General features: G+C 32.1%; 1 protein-coding gene across 1 annotated transcript in view; it reads left to right on the top strand.

Moving 5' to 3' along the window:
- The window catches only part of LOC140058647 (rho guanine nucleotide exchange factor 3-like), a 42,354-nt gene that overhangs the window by 8,541 nt on the left and 13,288 nt on the right, over positions 1–20,525 (top strand). Inside the window, exon 8 of the mRNA XM_072104339.1 lies at positions 19,741–19,842. Within this exon, the coding sequence (XP_071960440.1) occupies positions 19,741–19,842 (102 nt within the window). The remainder of the gene's footprint in view (positions 1–19,740; positions 19,843–20,525) is intronic.

Raw genomic sequence — 20,525 nt, 5'->3', positions numbered from 1 at the left:
ATTTACCTGCTTCTGTAAAAACATTTATAGGCTCAGCTTCTATTCCTATCTTGAATTTTGTTTTGAATATGAAACAAAATATTGTTTTAGTTTTTTTTCAAAATAGATTTGAGATATTTGGTAGCATAAACTGGTCAATATTAGTAAATAAAGAATGTTAAGATTTGTATTATCAGATCACAATGTATTTTCATCAGAGTCAACTGTCATTTCTTTTTTGCCTACTGTACTTTATTTGAAGAACCATGTTTTTTAAGTGATCTATTTTTCAAGCACATTCTGAACCCATTGAAGCTAAAGACTTACATCTTTTTGTTGAAGATGAAGTCAATGTTCTAGGCTGTCAGTTGATGATTTATGAAGTTTTAGACCCCATGCTGTGATGAGTTTATTGTATGTATTGCTTCCCATTCATCCAGGTACTAATAAAAGATTGTTTTCCAAAGTACTGTACTACTGCAGTTGAAGTTGTGCAGTTTGTAACAAATCAGACCAGGTTCAAGTTAATTACTAGTACAACAAAGCAGTATCTTGCATGGATCTTTAAACAAGCCTTTACTACCATCATTGCTTCATTCTTCAGATGGTACATTGTTGGTTAATTAATAAAGAAAATACAGTTGCTTAATGATGTAGATGATTAGCTGACTTTTCCCCTTTTCCTTTTTTTGGTTTGTTGGCTTTTACCATCTTGTACTTGTTATCTATCGTTACGTAGAAAAAGTATCTATTAATAATAGTATCTATTAATAATAATCGCCTTGCTGCTCTTAAACCTGTGCTTTTTTGACAATGAACTCTTTATTATAACTTATACTGTAAATAAATTCTTGATTGATTGATGGGTGTACAAAAGCAAGTAAAACACCCCACTATAATTTTTTTAAATGTAGTCCTTTGTACATTGTACCCTGTTTTTAGGATGTACACATACCTCAACCTTCATTTTGACAGTCCTAACCTCCCTTGTAAACCCATAAACATTATTAAATATAATTGATTTAACACCATTTCCCTATGTAATAATTCTACTACTTGTGCAAGGACTTTGATTTATATTATGCGTCCTAATTTCACAAATTTTATGCGATGAAGCATATAAATTTCTATGTTTGCTATGTTAAATACCTCCGGTGAATTAGATTAAAACAACAACAATGTTATGCAAAAAATAACTATTTCTACAGCTGCCACAATACCTTCTATCTCTCGGGAACCGTTTACTGTTTTACTTCATTATACATATCATAAAATAACATTATAAATTTTAAGTTAGCTTGTTTAAAATTGATAAATTATTGGATAAACTGTTGAAACATACTTTGCTGTATTAAATAAATACCAGGCATGCTGTGGGGTGATTTTCAATGCTCATTTGGGTTTTACCTAATTTATTTCCATACTAAAAACTGAAATTGTGCAATGCTGCAAAGAAAACGCTTCTGTTTCCAAAAAAATAGCATGATGTTCCAGTTAAAAGCATTAAGGCTATCATGTCACAATTATTATTACATTTTTGTCAATTTATTTTTCTTTTGCTGTTTTTATTTTTGTAGTGTTTATTTTTGTAGTCTTAGAAATGAGGCTACAGTAGATGTTTGAAACCCCTTCCTGTATGCATGTATTGTACCTTTATGTGACAAAAACATTTGATGTGCCCATATATAGATATAATGATGTCAATGTCATATCACTACCATATTTGGTCATATCACTACCATATTTGGGCACATCAACACATTTTTGTCAAACTTGTTTGATAGTGTAAACAGAGCTTAAGCTGTAAAATGTCCAAAATTGGAAGTCAACCCATGCATAAAAGTCATTTAAAGTTTGTTAACTTTAAATCATAGTTTAAATCATAATTATTTTTTGCATGCAAAAGTTCACTTCATAAAGTACGTCAGAATTTTATCTAAAACTGGGGAAAACAAGGGAAAATACTGGCTGTTTATTGGTATTTACTTTAAATTTGTACTGTTATCAAAGGAAATTGAGACAGCTGTTCCCAAGAGAGTCAACTTTAATAGGTAGATTAATCTGAAAACCCCAGATGTAAACACCAGTCATTATAATATCTAATATCACTGATCCCCTTTAACAAGTTCAATCCTACCCTGGGGATGCCTTTGTTACCATCCCGAGTTAACCTGTTTTGTACTTGCCAACCAGAAAGGTTATACACTTCAGCAACTGTTCCTCAAAGCTTATACTATTTACGTCAATTTGCAGATATTCTCTTATCTTTTCATCATTTGGGTTGAAGACCTTTCTTTAAAATTAGGCTGACGACTATAATAAACAATTTTTTGTAATTAGTTAAATTTCAACACATTTCTTTTAACCTTTGTCCATAAATAAGCTCATTTTATTTTAAACTAGGTCTCAATTATTGTTATTGTGCACATTTTTCATGTTCATTGCCAATCTTTATTTGCTTACTTAGTTACTTAAAGTGGGTGCCAAATCGATTAGGGTTTATCTAAATACCTTTAGCTGCTAGAAATATAAATAGGATTTATAGAATATTATTTATAGCCTTTGCCAAAAACATAACAGACTTTGTAGTGAGACAACCAATTTTAATTTTACTTTGTATGTATGTCTTTTTGTTTTTAATTGTTCTGTATATCTTTCAAAATTATGTATGCTTTTTTTTTTCTGTATTAGATGTTATAACTTTTCTTTACTTTTAAACCTTGTAAACGGGACCATTTTAAAAAGCAGTACTAGACTACCTTACTGAAAATGCAATCCAGTCTAAAGAAAGAATAAATAAAATAAATAAACAGAGAGGTTGATTTTTTCATTAGGTATTTGTTAATATTAAGCTTATTGGTATCAATTAAATCTACAAAGAAAGTAAAAGAATATTTATTTTTATCTCCTCAACCCTGACACCCAAACTTTGTGAGTCTGACCCCTTCACTAAGGTCAAGTTCGAAAGGATGAATATTCTATCTTCTCTTTGACATTGCCTTGAAGCAAAATTATTATGAGGTTCGCACACACTTTGGTGCCAACACCAGCTTGTTTGATGTGCACCCCTGTGTATTTAAACTTTTGAGTTTTTCTATTTGATTGAGAGGGGAATGAAATGAGTACACTACCAAAGAGTAAGACCCCATTTACACTTACGTTTGGGTCCAGGGCCGGTCCTGGGCCGGTTGCAAATATTTACCTTTTAGGCCGGCCCCAGAGCGTTTACACTAGCGACGCAGAATACTGGTCGTAAATAATTTTATCGGAAGTACCATTACATGCTGGGATACGAAGTACAGTTTGTTTACATTTTTTCTCTCTCGATCATCAATTCAACTCTCTCCGCGCGAACCGACCGTTTTATATTTATACTGTATTGTTGTTTTTTGTCCCATTAAAAACAAAATGAACCCCACTGTTTTATATATAGTATGGCTATATTTTATGTATATGCGAAACAAGCGGAGGAATACTTTATTGAAAGAAGATGTCTGAAAATAAATTTAACTATATAATGAAGAAAACAAATTGTCGCTCGAAAAGGAGGAAGATATATGTACTGAGAATGTCGGATCGTCATAACAACAACCTCATAAAAAGGTCAAACGTTGTTCACGGTTCACTGCGTAAGCCGGCCCAAACGTAAAAGCCGCTCCTGAACCTACCTGGAGAGGTGGCCCAGATCTGCGTCCGGCCCAGGGCCGGCCTAACTTTTTGGAGTATTTACACTTATCAATTGCCGACCCAGGGCCGACCCAGGGCCGCCTAAATCGTAAGTGTAAATGGGGTCTAAGACTTCATGTAAGTCTCTAATGAGTAGTATTTAGTTCATAACTGATTTTAAATTCATTTTAATTAAATAAATGGCTGAATAAAGTTCACCATCAATGAATTACGTGCACAAAATGCTTAGGTGATTACCACCACAAAACCATGTTTAGTTTATTGTTATTATGTTCTGGACAGCACATGTAGTTGGTGTGTAAGTAAGAGTATAGACTTACTACTGTACTACTAACTATAGGTTAGAAGTTTAGATGTGGTAGATTTAACCACATCAAACAGTCTTGCATGTGGGTGGTATCGAGGTACTGTAGTTAAAAAACAAATGTATAATATTTTATAATTAATGTATTTGTTATTTTGCTTAATCATGACCTAATGTAGTAGTATATAGTACTGGTATACCTAGGTACGGAATTTGGCTGAAATTATGATGAGAGATGAGATTATTATACATGGATTACTTTAACAATTGATTTACCAAAGTCGTGTGTCTAAATTTAGCCTAAATTAGGGGTGGGCTTATACTCAACCATACAGTAAGATTATACTAGGCCTAATTATACTAAGTCAAATACTGGCAATTTATTTATTTATATTATCTTAAAAAATTAATTATGTTAATTTTACTGAACAATTTCACTACTACTACAATTTACATGTTTTTGTCAGAGAGTACCTGGACTCTAACGTATGCAAATCTGGTTATTGTAAGATTACATATATTTGCTTATAACAGATGGGGGAAGTGACCCTGTTTGCATGTCATGTGCCCCTGCACAAACAAGTTTGAAATATCCTGTCCCTAGAACACAAGTTACAAGTTCTTTGTGCACATGGATGTAAACAAATTATTTTATTTCTCTCCACATTTAAGGGGTCAAGTTTTTGTCGAAATAAACATATTAATGTAAATTTCACTTATCCATACAAAATTACGATAAATTAATTGAATCACCAACTTTAAAGTAGTAGAACTGCTGGAGACAAATCAACGCAGCATATGCTAGATACTACTACGACAGTCTGATATCTTTAGGCTGTCCTAAAATATCTTGTATCATTAGCATTCAGGACCTTAATGATGTTTGTTTTCAGAGAGTTCACTAATGGCATTGCAGCAGTACATCCAGAAACAAGAGACTTAGGCTAGGCTTTCTTGTATATTAAAACATCATTTCTAGAAACATACAGTAGATACATTTATATAATTTTCCTAGTGTATATCACAATTTATAAAATGCTTTGAGAAGACTGCCTAAATATGTATAGTCTATTTCGTGCCTAGCTTACCTGGATAAACCGACAATAGCCTTTCTCCTCGAAGAGTGAGATATACCTCGAAAAGTAGACATTTTTATTATTGTTTTTCTCCTTTTTCGCTTACTATTTTAATATGATTCCATTTGTACAGTACATCAAATGGCAAGCAGACATAATACAGTTGTTACCCCCAGCACACTAGTTTCCTGCTTTGTCCGTGATGTAATGTTTCATATCATATCTAAGGAGAGTCATTTCCTTTCAAATAAAATGAAAATTTAATGCTATTGTAAGATGAGCTTCCCTTGAGGCTTTTAAGTTACTCAAGATTCCCGTACTAATTGGATCAATTCCATGTTGGATTAGGAATTTTAAATCTCTTTAAGGATTGAAAGTTCCGAAAAGTTAAGGTTGAGTTCCAAAAAGTTTAGGGTGAGTCTTGAAAAGTTTAGGGTGAATTCCGAAAAGTTTAAGGTGATTTCCAACAAGTTTAGAGTGAGTTTTGTAAAGTTTAGGTTGAGTTCCCAAATTTTTAGGTAAATTCTGAAATTTAGAGTGAGTTTCGAAAAGTTTTGGGTGAGTATTGACAAGTTTAGGGTGAGTTTTGAAAATTTAGTTGAAAGACCTTGAAATAATGTTTTGATGTCGTATAAGAAATTTAGGTTACCGCACACCTCTCCAGCTCATCTATTGTCCATCGGTCTATACCATCATCTGTAACACAGTATAGGGTAGATAACCCATCCTTATATCAATGTTAAAGATGGTTGCACACCTGTCTCCAGGTTATGGAATAAGTCCACTTTATTAACATTTGTCATTTTGTTCATGCCAACTTTAGAAGAGATAAGGATTGATTTCACTTCTTCTTATTAGAACATCACCATGATGAGAATTTGAACTATGTGTCTTATAACTTAAAAGCATTGACCCCATTGGTGTGAATTTAGACCCCTGATTCCCCCTGTCAGAGAGCAATAACCCCTTTGATGTGAAGTCAGACCCCTACTTCTTTCCCGTGTGTTGCAGAGTATAGGAGTAATAACCCCATAGCATTCAAATTACCACAGCTGTTGAAAGTTTTCTGTCAATTCATATCACGAACAGTGACAATTTGATTTCTGTTACTGCTACACGATAAAGTCGCTGATAAATTTAAGAACTCTACTTCCCTTTCTGCTTTACGTTAAATCCAACGAACATCACCACCAATTGTGTAGTAGATTTTTTTAATGGCTAACAAATCTGTTTGTTAAAAGGATGGAATGATAGATAATTTGTTGAATTAGAAATAAATCCTTAGGGGTAATTTCAAGAGGGCACGTGTGTACCGGCTGACTTTTGTTTCCTTCCTTGTCACACCCATCCCCAGCAAACAGACCTCTTGCCTCTTCTTCCTAATCATATTGATGCTTAGACGCAAGATAACTTGTAAAAACAGGATATATGATGTTTGTTTTAAGTCACATGTTTTCCCTTTCATTCACCTGTTGATTTTGTATCACCACACAGAATCAAATGATCTCCTCTTCTTAGAGTAAAAATAATCCTCTTGGAAAACCACTTTTGGGACAATGTTTTTTTCTAATTAAAATTACTTAGTTCTCTACTGATCGACTAATGCTTGAAACTAAATGACTTGGTGATTTTTAATTCAATTCAACATTATTATTTATTTCCGTAGATTTGATTTAACATCATTAAATTCCAATCACATTGAATTCCCATTAATTAATAAGTGTTTTGAAGTTATTAAATATACTACATTATAAATAATTATATTCCATAGTTTACTATGGGTACCATTAGTTTTCAGCAAGTGTCGTCTAGACAGTGTATAAAATACCATGCACTTCCTGTGTCTTCCTGATGCTAGACATATCTGGCAAGCAAGGGTTACCCTGTCTTTTTCCTGGTCTAGACTGTCCTAAAAAGACATTCCTAAAAAACTAGTGAGAATAGATTTAAAGTAAACAGAACTGTATTTGAATTTTACAATAAGTAAACCTTTCCTGTACTCTGTTAAATTACATGGAGTGAGTGTCTAGACTCAAACAGTGTGTTGATTGTGATGTTTATGGTTAAATCTATTTCCTAATATCTATTCATTTAAAAATAATGTTTCTAAAGTACATATACCGACAACTATTATAAAAGCTTCAAATTATAAAATTAATTTTACAAGAATTACATTATTCTCTTCGAAATCGTTGGTTATTATTACCGTATACCAAATTTGATAGCAGATCTATCAAACTAAATTAATTAAAAATGGGCAGGGCCGTTTAATGTCTGAAAAATGTTGTTGTCCTCTAATAAGTGAATAGTGTTTAATTATTGTAGGACGTGTCTGGTTGCTCTGATGGTATAATACAGGAAACTTGATTAGCTTTCACCAGGTACAAAGTGTTAATAAGATAATGGGTTATGTTTGCGACATGAAGATGAAGTTGCTTATATTTGGAGTCAGGTTCAGGTCAAACTTTATTTAAATAACGGACATTTTTAAACTAACTGTACTGGTTTAAAAATTTGGAAGATTTCTTTTTCTTTCTTTTTTGTTTTTGTGGTTTTGGAATAAAGGTAAAGATGTGTGCCAACTAGTAGGATGGGCCACAAGTGTAATTTAGGAATACTTCTACTGTATAGGTGTATCCTAAAAACTAGAGTACCTACTAAACTGGCAGATCCAGTGTTGAACTTAGGCTGATGTCCTATCTTTTGAAATTTGGGAGGGGAAGCCATTGTGGCTGGGCCTTATCTGGGGAAGCTTGAAACATAGACCAGATGAAATGAAAACTTTGTTACCGCTGTACAACAAGCACCTTTTGTGCATCAAGACAAAGTTTTTTCATATTAAAACATTTTTTAAAAAGACATTTTTACAAAAACATAAAATGTCATCAGCATGCTTGAAAGATTCACCCACCCTTATAGTCTTATACAGGAAGAGATAGTGTTCAAAACAACATTTATTTATAGATGCAAGGTAAATCAAATGTGAAAGAAATGAGTACACCCACACATTATCTTGCAAGTACTGAATGTCATCCTAGCTCATTTATTTCTACTACTACCTTGCCATGGCTATTTTTGTGATTATGATCTTTACAAAAATGGAAACGCTATTGGGAAGATGTCTTTGTAATGTCAAAGGGGATACATTTTGTCACTATGGAGGGTTACCCAGTATATCTTCTTTTCGCTTTGCTTCTTATTCAATTCCACCCACACTAAACCATCTTGATAACGCACAAAAGTGCTCTGCAAAATATTTTCAACGTCATACTAGAATTTATTATTATTAATACTGTACCATGATTTTAATGGATTTTAAACTTTAGTATTGTATAATATCGGCTTGTAAAGTGTTTAAATGTGAGATTTCTACAGCTATAATTTAATTAGTATGCCATACAGTTTTAACATGTGTTGTATGCAATAGTGTCTACAGGTTATCTGTATACAGTTTTTGCAGAAACTTAATAATGCTATTCCCTTATGTATTCAAAGTCACATATCCACCTGCTGGGGTCTGTGCATAGAGGAGGGATAAGAGGTTGAAGAGGGAGATTATGTTGAAGGGAGGAAAGAGGTTGAGTTATATAACATATCCAGTCGGCCAAACAAGGATATATGCCACGTATGTAAATTAAAAATCTATTTATACATTTTTGCAATATGATTATTGTTTTAATAAGTTATGAATGGAGAAATGTTATATTTAGTAGTAATAGTGGGAGGTTTGTGATTTGGGACCTATTGTACACTTTGATGTGTCGTGAGGTCGTAAGAATATACTGAGAAATATTGCCCACAACATGTTCCTAAAAGTCGTCGGTCGTTGCAAATCAAAGGCCTCCCTATTATTATCAAGGAATGCTTTTACAGACAATAAATTGATATCATGTTTTTTTTGCTGATGCAATGGGAGTTGCCAGTTAGTTATTGTATGTAATTACCTTTTGTAAATTTACATTAATTATCTCATTAGATGTCTTTGTGCATCTGTGCTACACATTTCCATCCACCAGACGTCTAATTAGATTTAACCCACTAGTTAAACTATTTACAAGAGCACTGACATTCTGTGATTCTTATCGAATTAGAGTAATTTTGTAGGTTAGGGTGGGGCACACTTGTCATGTTAATTTCTACATCAAATAAACTGTGTGGTAAGAAAATCTAGAGTTTTGTAGAACCAAAGTTTGTATTCATTTCATTCAGTGTCTGGAAATAGCAGATACTGTATTTTTTTTGAAACTTTTTTTTCATTAATTTTTAGATTAAATTTATTCCTCATAATCCATTTCTGGTAAACATGACTTTAAACTTTACTAAAATCTTTTAGTTTGTTAATTGCATATATTTCAATTTTTAAAACCTTTTGCTTAATTTTTAGATACTTAAAATATCCCCCATGATCCAATTCTGGTGAAAATGACAAAACTTTACTAAAATCCTTTAATTTGTTAATTACATATTTCCTGTCCTATTAAAAAGTGTTTGTTACAAAGTTTTAAACATACTTTCATTCAAAGATTACACTGATTGAATGGTACTTCTATTGATATTTGTTTTGTAATTCTTTGTCTTTGTTTCGTTGTTAAATATCTTGAATATTTACTGTAGGATGACAGACTATTTTGTATTGTCAAATTTTATTTTTTTTACATATTATATGGTATATCAATTATCATAATCATACTGTATTATTTTATTGTTTATTTCTGACTGTTGAGTGGGGATGAAATAAAAAAAAAAGGACTACAAATTTCAATTAAACCTTTAATCATGATAGGAGGAGGTGGATTTTATACTATTTGCAGATTTTTATTTTGCTATTTTAAAGTAATATTTACAATTATTTGGATCAAAACATTCAGTTAAAAAAGAAAAAAATGATTTCTTTGGAGTAAATAACTTAATTTCAAAGTCTTTTTAAGATCCATTAGTAATTTTTCAATAATTTAGTTACTAAATATAGCAGCAAAATATAGATGTGGTTTATGAAAAAGTGGTGATGTACAGTAATTGGATATTTATGATTCCTTGAAAATTACAAGATTTAATGGAACTCTAATATTAAACAATTGTCCTTTGACATTTTATATGTTACAGACTTTATTAGAAACAAATGATGCGTAATTACAACTCTGTTTATGTCGTCTTATTGATTAAACTCTTATAAGCTAGTTTAATGCTGTACAGTATGCCCACACATGTATACATTGTGTATATTTTAGACTGTTGTCGTGTTTGTTATGTTTTAAGTATTTTGTTTGATTGTTGCATTCTGTAAACAACAATTTTCTTGTGAATTGAAGCTTCTGTATAAATGGAGAGAGCTTTGAAATTTATTAAACTTATATAAAAAATACTATACATAGGCCTACACTACAGCAGGCATGCGGTACTGTATACAGTTTGTTTGTTATCACCTATTGGATTAGTTTTAAAGATTTTTGTTATGAACTGTTTTTTATCTATGGATATGAATCCCAAGATAAAGAGAAATGAAATGAATAGAGTGGAGTTGTGGCTTGGTGGTTATGATGCTTGGCTACCACTCCAAGGGTCCTGGGTTCAAGTCCCGTCCATGTCAGGACAAAATTACAACTCCACTCCCAAAGACTTGTAATAAGACTTTGTTTATGTACAGCATCTTGTGTATATGTTTGTCTTGTGAACCTCTGAGGGTCCCTAATGATCAGCAATTGCTGGATGGATCACCCTCAATAAATATGGTAAAAAAAAAATTTTTTTTTAAATTAGTAAGCAATATCTGCCCAAACAATCATTCAACGAAAATAAAAATTACTTAGTTTTTTTTGTTGATATTTACAGCGATAAATATATTCAATTCCTAGTTGATGTACTGTTGGTAACGATTCACCTGACACTTGAATTTATAATCCAAAAAGTGAAATTTACATATTTTAATGTCGAAATTTGTATTCTTTTAATGCTGGAAAGTTAAGTTTATTCCCCATGTTATCAATGGTATATTCCAAACTATGTAGACTTGTGATTGGTTGCAACTATTTTGTGGCTTACCAAGGTCTATGACCTTGTTCTCTTGTTTTTTTAATGACAATACTGTAGGGTGTAGAATTGCACCTGTAGGGCCTAATTAACCACAAGTAAAATGGTTTGAAATGCAGCCTTGTTCATTTTGATGATAGTGTTGTATAGATATGGAATACAAAATGGTGGAAGAGAACAATAATAATATGTTCGCGATGTCACTGAGCACGGATGTAATTCTTGAAGAAGATGGAGTATGTCTTAAGAAGGTGTCGTTTAGTAACCCTTTTGCCATGCTACAAGATTTTGCTGCACGCTTGTCTAATGCTTATGGGTCTTATACACTGGAAATATTACATGCACAAAAGGTATGAAAAAAGCCTAGTGAAAAATACCAGACACTGGTTTTTCTGTTTAAATTGATGGATTTTAAATATTGTTTAAAAAAGATGAAAATTGTCTTTAAAAATGTTTTTGTATTTATTACTTATTAGTGGTAATAAATTTATATAGCAATACTGTACATGAAGTTGATAAATATTGAAGCTTGTTAGTTTTAGTTCTGTCCTAGAATTATTATTTTTTATAATTGTTGTAGAGAGTAAAATTACGTCAAAGTAGGGCAAAACTAGATAGAAGAAAGGATAGAAAAAGAAAAAAGGGAACAAAAGAAAATACAGGTCAAGTAGGCAACAAAGGTAGAGTATTCTATTCTATGGAAAAAGCTAATGACAGTAAATTATATAACATAAGTTAATAATTTATTAATAATTCTTGAAACTCAGCAGATTGCACAATTTCATAACTATAACAAATTCAATTAGCAATTGAACATCCAAACTTGGTGATACTAAGTCTTATATCGCAGGATTTTGCTTCTTTCGCCACGCTTTATGCTAATCAGACGAACACAAGATGTGTTCAGTGACGTTGGCTTGTCACCCGGTGTAGTCATGTGCTTCTTCGCTAGTCAATCGTAGATGTTATCAGGTTCTTAACGCTTTCTTACGTACATGGAAATCCAGCTGAAGACTATATTTCACTTTCTATTTTGAGTGTCCTGTTTTAGGTATTCCCTCAAATGAAATGCCAACGTACATTCTTTTTAGTCTTCAAATTTTTGAAAAATATTAGCGGCAAAAAGTTTTTACTTGTTATAAACTGATTTTGAGAATCAAGGAGAATAATTTAATGGGTCAATTATTGAAATAGAGGTCATCATTGACATCTCCATCTTTGTTTTATTGTTGGTCCAGAGTACACAAACTAACTTTTATGCCTGACTAGATTGTAATGTTCACACACATGCCCACCACCATGTTGGTGGCAAAGAGTCTGTGAAAGCTAAGTCGGTGTAGAACCAAAGTCTCATGCTTAGTATAATTTACATTTGCCGTAGGGCACGGCCATCTTGCCCGGTGCACTAAGTTTATACATCGTCCATATCATGTTGGTTCACCTGGGGCAATTATAGCAAATCTCTACAATTCGATGGGAAAGTTTTAGCCCTTTTATAAGATGGAAAGAATAATACAGGTGTGGAATTCATGGAAAAAAATGTCAGGAAGAGATTCTTCAGAATATTCTTAGTTAACTTTTAAAAATGTATTGCTTTTTGATACTGGTCTTCAGTACAAGACAGTTCTCCCAGAGAGCCAAGTACAGGGCCATGATCAGCACACCAAGAGACAATCCCATACTCTTTTTAAATAGTGTACCAATACCTTTATCATGCACATGTGCAATGTCTGATCCAAATGCAAACCTTGGATTAACTGTTAGTCCAACAGTGGGCCCGTTTCTGCTGCCAACCCAAAATATACCGTATAAATATACCGTATAAATATACCGTATATATACCGTATATGAAATTCGTGCACCGTTTCCGCTGCACATACTTCGTGGGTGGGTTGTAAAAAAGTTGGCTTTCATTACCCAAAATGCATTTCGTGAGACGGAAGTATGGATTGACCTAGAGTCTCGTGTAGTGAGGTTACATGACAAAATCAAAACAATGATGGTTTCTCAAAACGTCGTAGCATTGCTTTCTATTTTAAATCTAATGAGCAGAAGTGGCAACGAATTTACACCGCACATACAAGCACAATCTAGAAATGTCACTATAAATAAACTCTGTTATTCAAATTGAGTTTATATTATGCTATATTATCCTATATTGCCGTTTTAATTTCCATTTCCATACAGTATTTTACCATGATTTTACATCACGTTGTTGTCGTGTAAGAACATTCGATTTATTGTAATTAAAATCTCGGTATCTCTTCTGTTGCCATGCAGTCTCCCCCCAACCTTAGCTTCCCCCACAATTGAATTGCAAAAATAGTGATTTGTTCGGTCCACAGTGACATTTTGATCTGTTGCTTGCTTTTACACGTGTGTTTCAACTTTCAATGCAGCAGAAAAACCAAAACAAACGCGTCGCGCTCTGTTAGTTTTTGACCTCGTGTCATGAGTCGGGTCACATTTACGGTATATTTTGAGTGCAGCAGAAACGGGGAACGAAATATACGGTATATTTTGGAATATACCGTATAATATCCACAAACGATGGGGATATTTATGCAGTATATATACCGCAAATATATACAGTATATTTTTTATGAGACCCATTTCTGCTGCCAAAAAATATACCGTATATAAAATATACCGTATATATACGGTATATTTTTGGCAGCAGAAACGGGGCCAGTGAGAAGGCTTTAGACCTGGCATGTTCACGCTAGTACCTGTATATCCTATATTCTTATCCAGATCTCGGTCTAATTAAAGTGCACCATTCAGGTTGTTACTCCAGTTGCTATTTCTTTTAGAAACAGCTTTCATGGAATACACTCTTCTTTGTATTATTATATTTTGTTTGAGGTTATTTAGTAACTCATCTTCAAATTACATTATTTCTTTCCAAGAACTGTGTTGTTTTTTAGAAATAAAGCCAGAAAATAGAACTCTATATCTTTACATCAGACTGTTCCGCTATCATCAATAAACCACTTTTATTATTATAACAATCAATTCTCATATAAATGATTTTTTATGCATCAATAATTGTTTTTCCACCACCTGTAATAATATTGTCATCCTTTTAAATGGAAGCTCATAATTTTCGTATTAAGTTGTCACTTAAAATATTAAACGTGTTTGTATTGTGTCAAATGCGGTGTTTTATACTTGCTTGCTTCCATGAATTTCTTTTCATTCAAGATCATTGACATTAAGTGGATAACAAGATTCTGTTCTGAATATCCCTATGATTATTAAACCTTTCCTTTGAAATATTGTTTTCCATGCATCAATAATTTTGCTGGTACTATATTTGTATTGTTTAGCAATCATTTTCGTTTTAACTTAGCACTTTGTATTTTGACAAATGTTTGTGCTTGCTTGAACAAAAAATTTCTTTTCACTGGCTTCCACAAATTTCTTTTTACTAAAGATCATTGGCATTTCTAATGAACTTGGTGGATAGGTAAAGGATTTAACTTGTTTCTTTTTTTGTGGAAAATACTGTATCTTTTTATCACTAGCATTAAAATACCATTTGTTTCCATTTCTGAATGAATTATATTCTAAAACCTTTTTTTATTTGAAACATTGAGAAAAGTAATTTCTTCTATGAAAGTCACAGAGCCTTTGTAGTCAATAATGGTAAACACCTATAGTGAGTCACATCAAAAGGAGTAATAGTTTTGCTTTAAAATAATCATTTATTTATTCGTTTTCCAATTCATTTAACTTCAAAGAAGTTGTATAAAAGTCAAAAATAATTACTTTTACTACGTTTTAACAAAGAAACAGAGTCATTCCTTGTGGCGTTAACCTCCACAACTCAATAACAAATCAACACTTTGGTTGTATACATTGCTAACAATCACTTTGTTGGTCTTTTTCAGCCTGATTAAGAACTTCCTAATTTTTAATCTGCAGGCTAAATAGAGCCCATAATTATTACATTAAAAACCTGCTATCAACGTAACTTATTCTGCTGGCCGAGGTAAAACCTTTGTTGTGGGACTAGGTGAGTTTTTTGTTGCAAAAGGAAAACAAAAGAGTCCATCACACCTGGAGGCCAAGGCTTTTTTTCTAAATGTCTGTTGATTTTGTGGCGCCAAAATGAAGTAATAAGTTTAGAGCTAATTATACACCTTATTCATTGACAAATTTTGTTTATTACCAGGAGACACTATGCTACTATACACACAATAAAAATCAAATTGTTTACTGAACAATGATTCATAAAGCAAATATATTTACACTATAGTTAAGTTAACTTAACTTGAAAAACATTTATACAAACTTTGATCCTAACTGATGCACTATCATTGGGTTCGACATGCGCAATGTTCAAGGTCAATATGAAAGCGTAAAAAATGTTAATGCATATCGCACGTACAGGACATCTCGTCACGTTTTGCTTAAGTATGTTTTACATGCTTGCTGTATTATCGGTTCTTGGAAGAGATTGACTGAGTTTATCAAGAATAGTATTCCATTCTAAAACTCATTAAAATTCCTGTAGTCTGTATAATCAATTGATCATTATATAAAGAACTAATTGGTATTGGTGTCAATATGCTAAAGCATGCTAAAGCAAACCTATTAATTTAAGATATATGTCACGCTGGCCATTAATGGAGACACCCTTGAAGCACTATCTGATGTGTAAAATTTGTCGCACACTTTGGGAGGCATTGCCCTCCAGTCAGGTATGCACATCCAAGGTTATCAAGACAACCATCTTCAACATTATCAAGTTCAAAGCCTACATTTGAATACCTTTCTCATTAACTGATTCCTGACCTTGGATTCATATCATGTTCCCTACCCATATCATTTTGTGTAGTTTCATTCAAAAGGCTCAATGCCCTCTCAAAATAACCCCCCTCTCATTCCATCTCCAATACCACCAAGGGTTATGATTGACAGTGTACATTACTGTACTAATCCTGTCAGGTAAATCACAAAGTACAATAGCTTTGTAAGCAGCCTGCAATATCATCTGCCCTTGGAATTTAACTTCTAATATTTATATTAAATGACCTTCCAAGTTTGGTGTTTTAAAATTCCATACTTAGGAATTTACTTTTGATAACAAAAAGGATACTACATTCCAAGCATTGTACTGTATTGGTAATTAGTCTAACCTATCATAAAATGGATAAATTATTTTATGTGATGTTGAAAAGTATGTATTAATAAACATTATAATAAAAACAAATTTTTCTTGCTAAGAGTTGTTTACTATATAACTTTAAAATTAAATTTAATGACAAAAAGATCGAAGTTTCGGAACCATCATGAAACCATTTTCAAGAATTCTCAATTTTATTTACAAAATATATAAAATAAGAATATGGTTTGGCTGACACAAGTAACCTGTGACATTTATAACATTTGTTAGGTGAAAAATAACCCATAAAAGATGTTTGTTGTATCATATTGAATGAACAAGGTATGACATTTCATTTAGTGTCATGATGATTAATTGCAATGCATTATACAGATAGTATTTTATATGTTGTATTATGTCATTTAGAATGTCAAGATAAAATGTTGTTTTCATTGACCTTTTAAAATCCAATTCATTATAAACCGACAGATAGGAAGAACTTCAGTTTTATTAATCAGTGCTAATTTCATTTTTATATAATTTTCACTTTTCAATTACATAAGAAGACCACCTTGTTTTGGCATTTTCAAACCTTCAAAATTTACTAACTAAGAATTCTGTATTTACTGCAATAAAAATGAATTTTACATGACATGTACAGGTAGGTAGTTTGTTTTGACATGTTTGTGTATTTTAACATTGTTGATTTGACTACAGTATGACATATTACATTAATAAAAATACAGTATGTAGATGTCCGACACCTTAATATTAATAAACACTTATTATTTTATGAGTACCATTGGTGGTTTGTTTGAGAAATGTGTGTAAATTTTTTATATTTTGTAGAATTATTCTTTGCATTTCTTTTATTGTTTGTGCTTTTGTTATTTTTTAATTTGTCTCAAGAGCCCCTTTCACACAGAGCTGAAAGACTGTAATATTGTGGTAATTCGCGAACGCCGGCTTATGTGTGAAAGGGTAAAAACCCCTTAATGTCGGCTTCCGTTAGATCGCCTCTGGACCTAGTAAAATTGCGGTAATATTACCGTCACAGTCGTAAGCCTGATCTGTGTGAAAGTGTCCATGATATAACGCCTGCTTACGCAGTGAAGCAAGGATAAATTCGGGACATCATAAATAAAAACCAATAAACTAAATGACGAACACACAAAACAGTAGTAGAAGTATCAACATAAAAATTAAGAGTGTGTCCACACCACCAGTTTATGATTTTTTTTAAACTTTGACTTGGTTTGAAAAGAAAATTAAGATGTGGTATCGCAAGTTTCTAGATTTCTTTGTAAATGGGGTCATCCCATCTATCAGGTATTGAATTTTGTCTTTTAGTTTATTACCAAAATAACATACTTTAAAACACTTTTAATGACGTTGCGCCGACAACCTGTCGGCATCTTCAACCTAATGTTTGTATTTGTAATGGCTTTAGGACAATCTATGTTCTCTATCTAATGTCCTATTGCTAATGTTTGCTTTGTAATCTTAATTTTGGCAATAAAAGTTAGATAAAACTACATTAGTTTACATTTAAACACTTTTTCGAAGTTAAACGTTAATTAGAGGTCAGAGACCCAGGTACGGCAGACACCACAAAACAATTAGAGGTTCTGATGTCGTGCATTGTGGAAAGTTTTCTGAGAACTTAATTCATAATGCGTACAGGAAGTTTGGATTATTAAGCTGTCATTGAAGTACCTCGCTGTTCCGTGTGACCTCAAATTGACATACTAACTGACGAAATGTTTACTTTCAAAGAAGAATAATAACTGTTATTATTATGTAATTTTTCATTAACCCACCAAGACACAAAGAAAGTTAGGTTGTTGATCATAGACTGAATACAAAGTAAGCCTTACATTCGGAACTTATCCAACCAGTAAAACTGGTGCTATATACTCTCAGTCACTGGACATGAATGAACTTTCTACAGTAGTTTACTATCTAGGCATTTATATACAGGGTTCTGTACAATAATCTCTTAGCAATTTCTAGCTCCAGTATACAGTTTGGTCAAAACAATTCGTGTGGTTTAAAAAGAATTGTCTAAAGATTTTTTAAATTTTAGGTGGTGTGGGAAATGTAACTTTGTTCATAATGATATTTGTTTGGATTGAGTGGGTTTTTTGTTAACAGGTTCGTAAGTGCCTACAAACCATTATCCAATCTTGTATATATATCTTGAATTATTTAAATAAAAAACTTCTAATGACATCACAAAAGATCAAATGACGTTAGCGAGAACAAAGCACTTATTGTCTCGTTTACACTTAAATGTTATGAAAGATCCTGATATCTGAATCTTAAAAGTAGGCCTTAAAACCGCGTTTTAAATGTATGGTATGCTATGGGGTAAACAGAATATTTTTTGTTTATTTATGCCCATGTAAATTGTGGTTATTTATACATAATTATAAAATTGGTCCTTGCCAACACATTCTTCAAATTCCAGTTACTAGATTATTACCTGGTCCAGTTCCTCAAAGCTACAGCTACTATAGATATATAGTGGGACTATTCGTGGAATTTTGAGATTATTATATTGGGGAAATACCCTGTAGAAACTGCAAATTATTACACAATACAAAAACATGTTTGCTACTGTGTCAAATAAATTTATCCTATTTTTTGGTTATATAGAATATTTAATGAACTTATTAGGAATATGGTCTCAAGCCATTTACCTGAAATTGGTTTTAACAACTTAGAATTTCTTTATAGAATTAACTTTGTAAAATCATATAAATCAATCATAAATAAAGTATATTGTCGAAGAATAAAAGTTCAATATTTAAAGTTTAAATTTGAAAACTCCTCACTGTGAATGCCTTTCTAATCTTTTATCCTCATAAAGTACTAAGAAATATTTGTATTCATACCATCAGATATTGTATCCTTGTTGTAAGGACGTAAATGTATTTATGATCACCACCTAAAGGGTGATGCTTAGGAATTTGTAATTCAATTCAATTCAAATAAACATTTATTTCTTTCATTCATATTTGAGTAAAAAACATTATAATTTCTGATATTTTATAAAAAAATATTTTTTTTTTTAGAGATATAATACAGTAAATCATAATGTATAAAAAGATGATTCAGTTATATATACAAAATGAAAGAGGCAAAAAAACCCAAGAAAGTATCGATCAATTGGAAAAAAAAAAAATCCAATTGAAACTTGTATGTTGGGAAGCCATGTAAGAAGATTATATACTTATATAAATAAATGTAAACATATAAATACACAAACACATATAGATCAACAGACACACACACACACACCAACATTGTATAATTAGCCAATTTGATCTTTCATATTTGTTTCATCTGTCCAGGTTGATTCTTTCAGTTTCACATGCTGTTGGGAATATTTAAATTATGTTAGTTCTGAGAAACATGATTTATTGACAGTATTTTAAATGAAGGCATAGCTTTATTATGTATTTAATAATGATATATGATATATTTATGATCTTAATGTTTATAATAATGCTTAATGCAGGTATTTTAATAAGTAATTTATTTATACTTTACAGGAATCTGGTACTCGACGTGCGCGGTCATTAGTGAAAGGAACATCACTAGTTAGCCTCTTATCCCCAGTATCTTCTGTGAAGAAAGTTGGCCATGCGCTACAGGTAAGATTTAATCATTCTTTTGGCTAATTTCTAATGCTCAGTCGGGGTGGGAGACATGATATTGATAAGGTGAGTGACTCAATCCGTGGTTGAGTGGGGGGGGGGGGAGGGGGTGAGGTGGGGAAAGGTTGGGGATGGTCTTGAACTGGTACTGTAGGTGTGCCGGAAAATTAGAAGGTGTGACTCCATTCAATAAAGTAGATCCAATCTTTAAAACATAGGAAGACAGGAATGGCGTAGCAAAACTGCTGCAAAACTGAAAAATCCTTTCATAATATGATACAGCAAACATGACTTGTTTCATCTTTACATGGAGAAATAAATGATCTTTACTTACAAAAAATGAATAGTATGCTTATTTATCAAGTACAGTACTTCATTTGCTGTCAAGCTGTGTATTTGTCATTTGTAGCTTAAGGCAACTTGACATGAAACCAACCGAACAGTTTCATCAGTTTAAAAAAAATCAAAATCATTGTAGAAGACTATTAACCGATTGACTTTCCAAAAGTAATTTTTCTTTATCAAATAAACATTATAAATTTTAAATAAAGAAATCTTAAGCTTAAAATCTAATGTTATATAAGTTCAACTTTTAAATTTAATGCGAGGTATTTAGTATTTCAATTCTTGTGTTGATAGCAGATGAATTTTTTATATTTCATTCAGAACTATTAAGGATA

This window comes from Antedon mediterranea, chromosome 9 (assembly GCF_964355755.1).
Source record: "Antedon mediterranea chromosome 9, ecAntMedi1.1, whole genome shotgun sequence".
In the NCBI taxonomy this organism is placed as follows: Eukaryota; Metazoa; Echinodermata; class Crinoidea; order Comatulida; family Antedonidae; genus Antedon; species Antedon mediterranea.
This window is presented reverse-complemented; position numbering and strand designations above follow the sequence as displayed.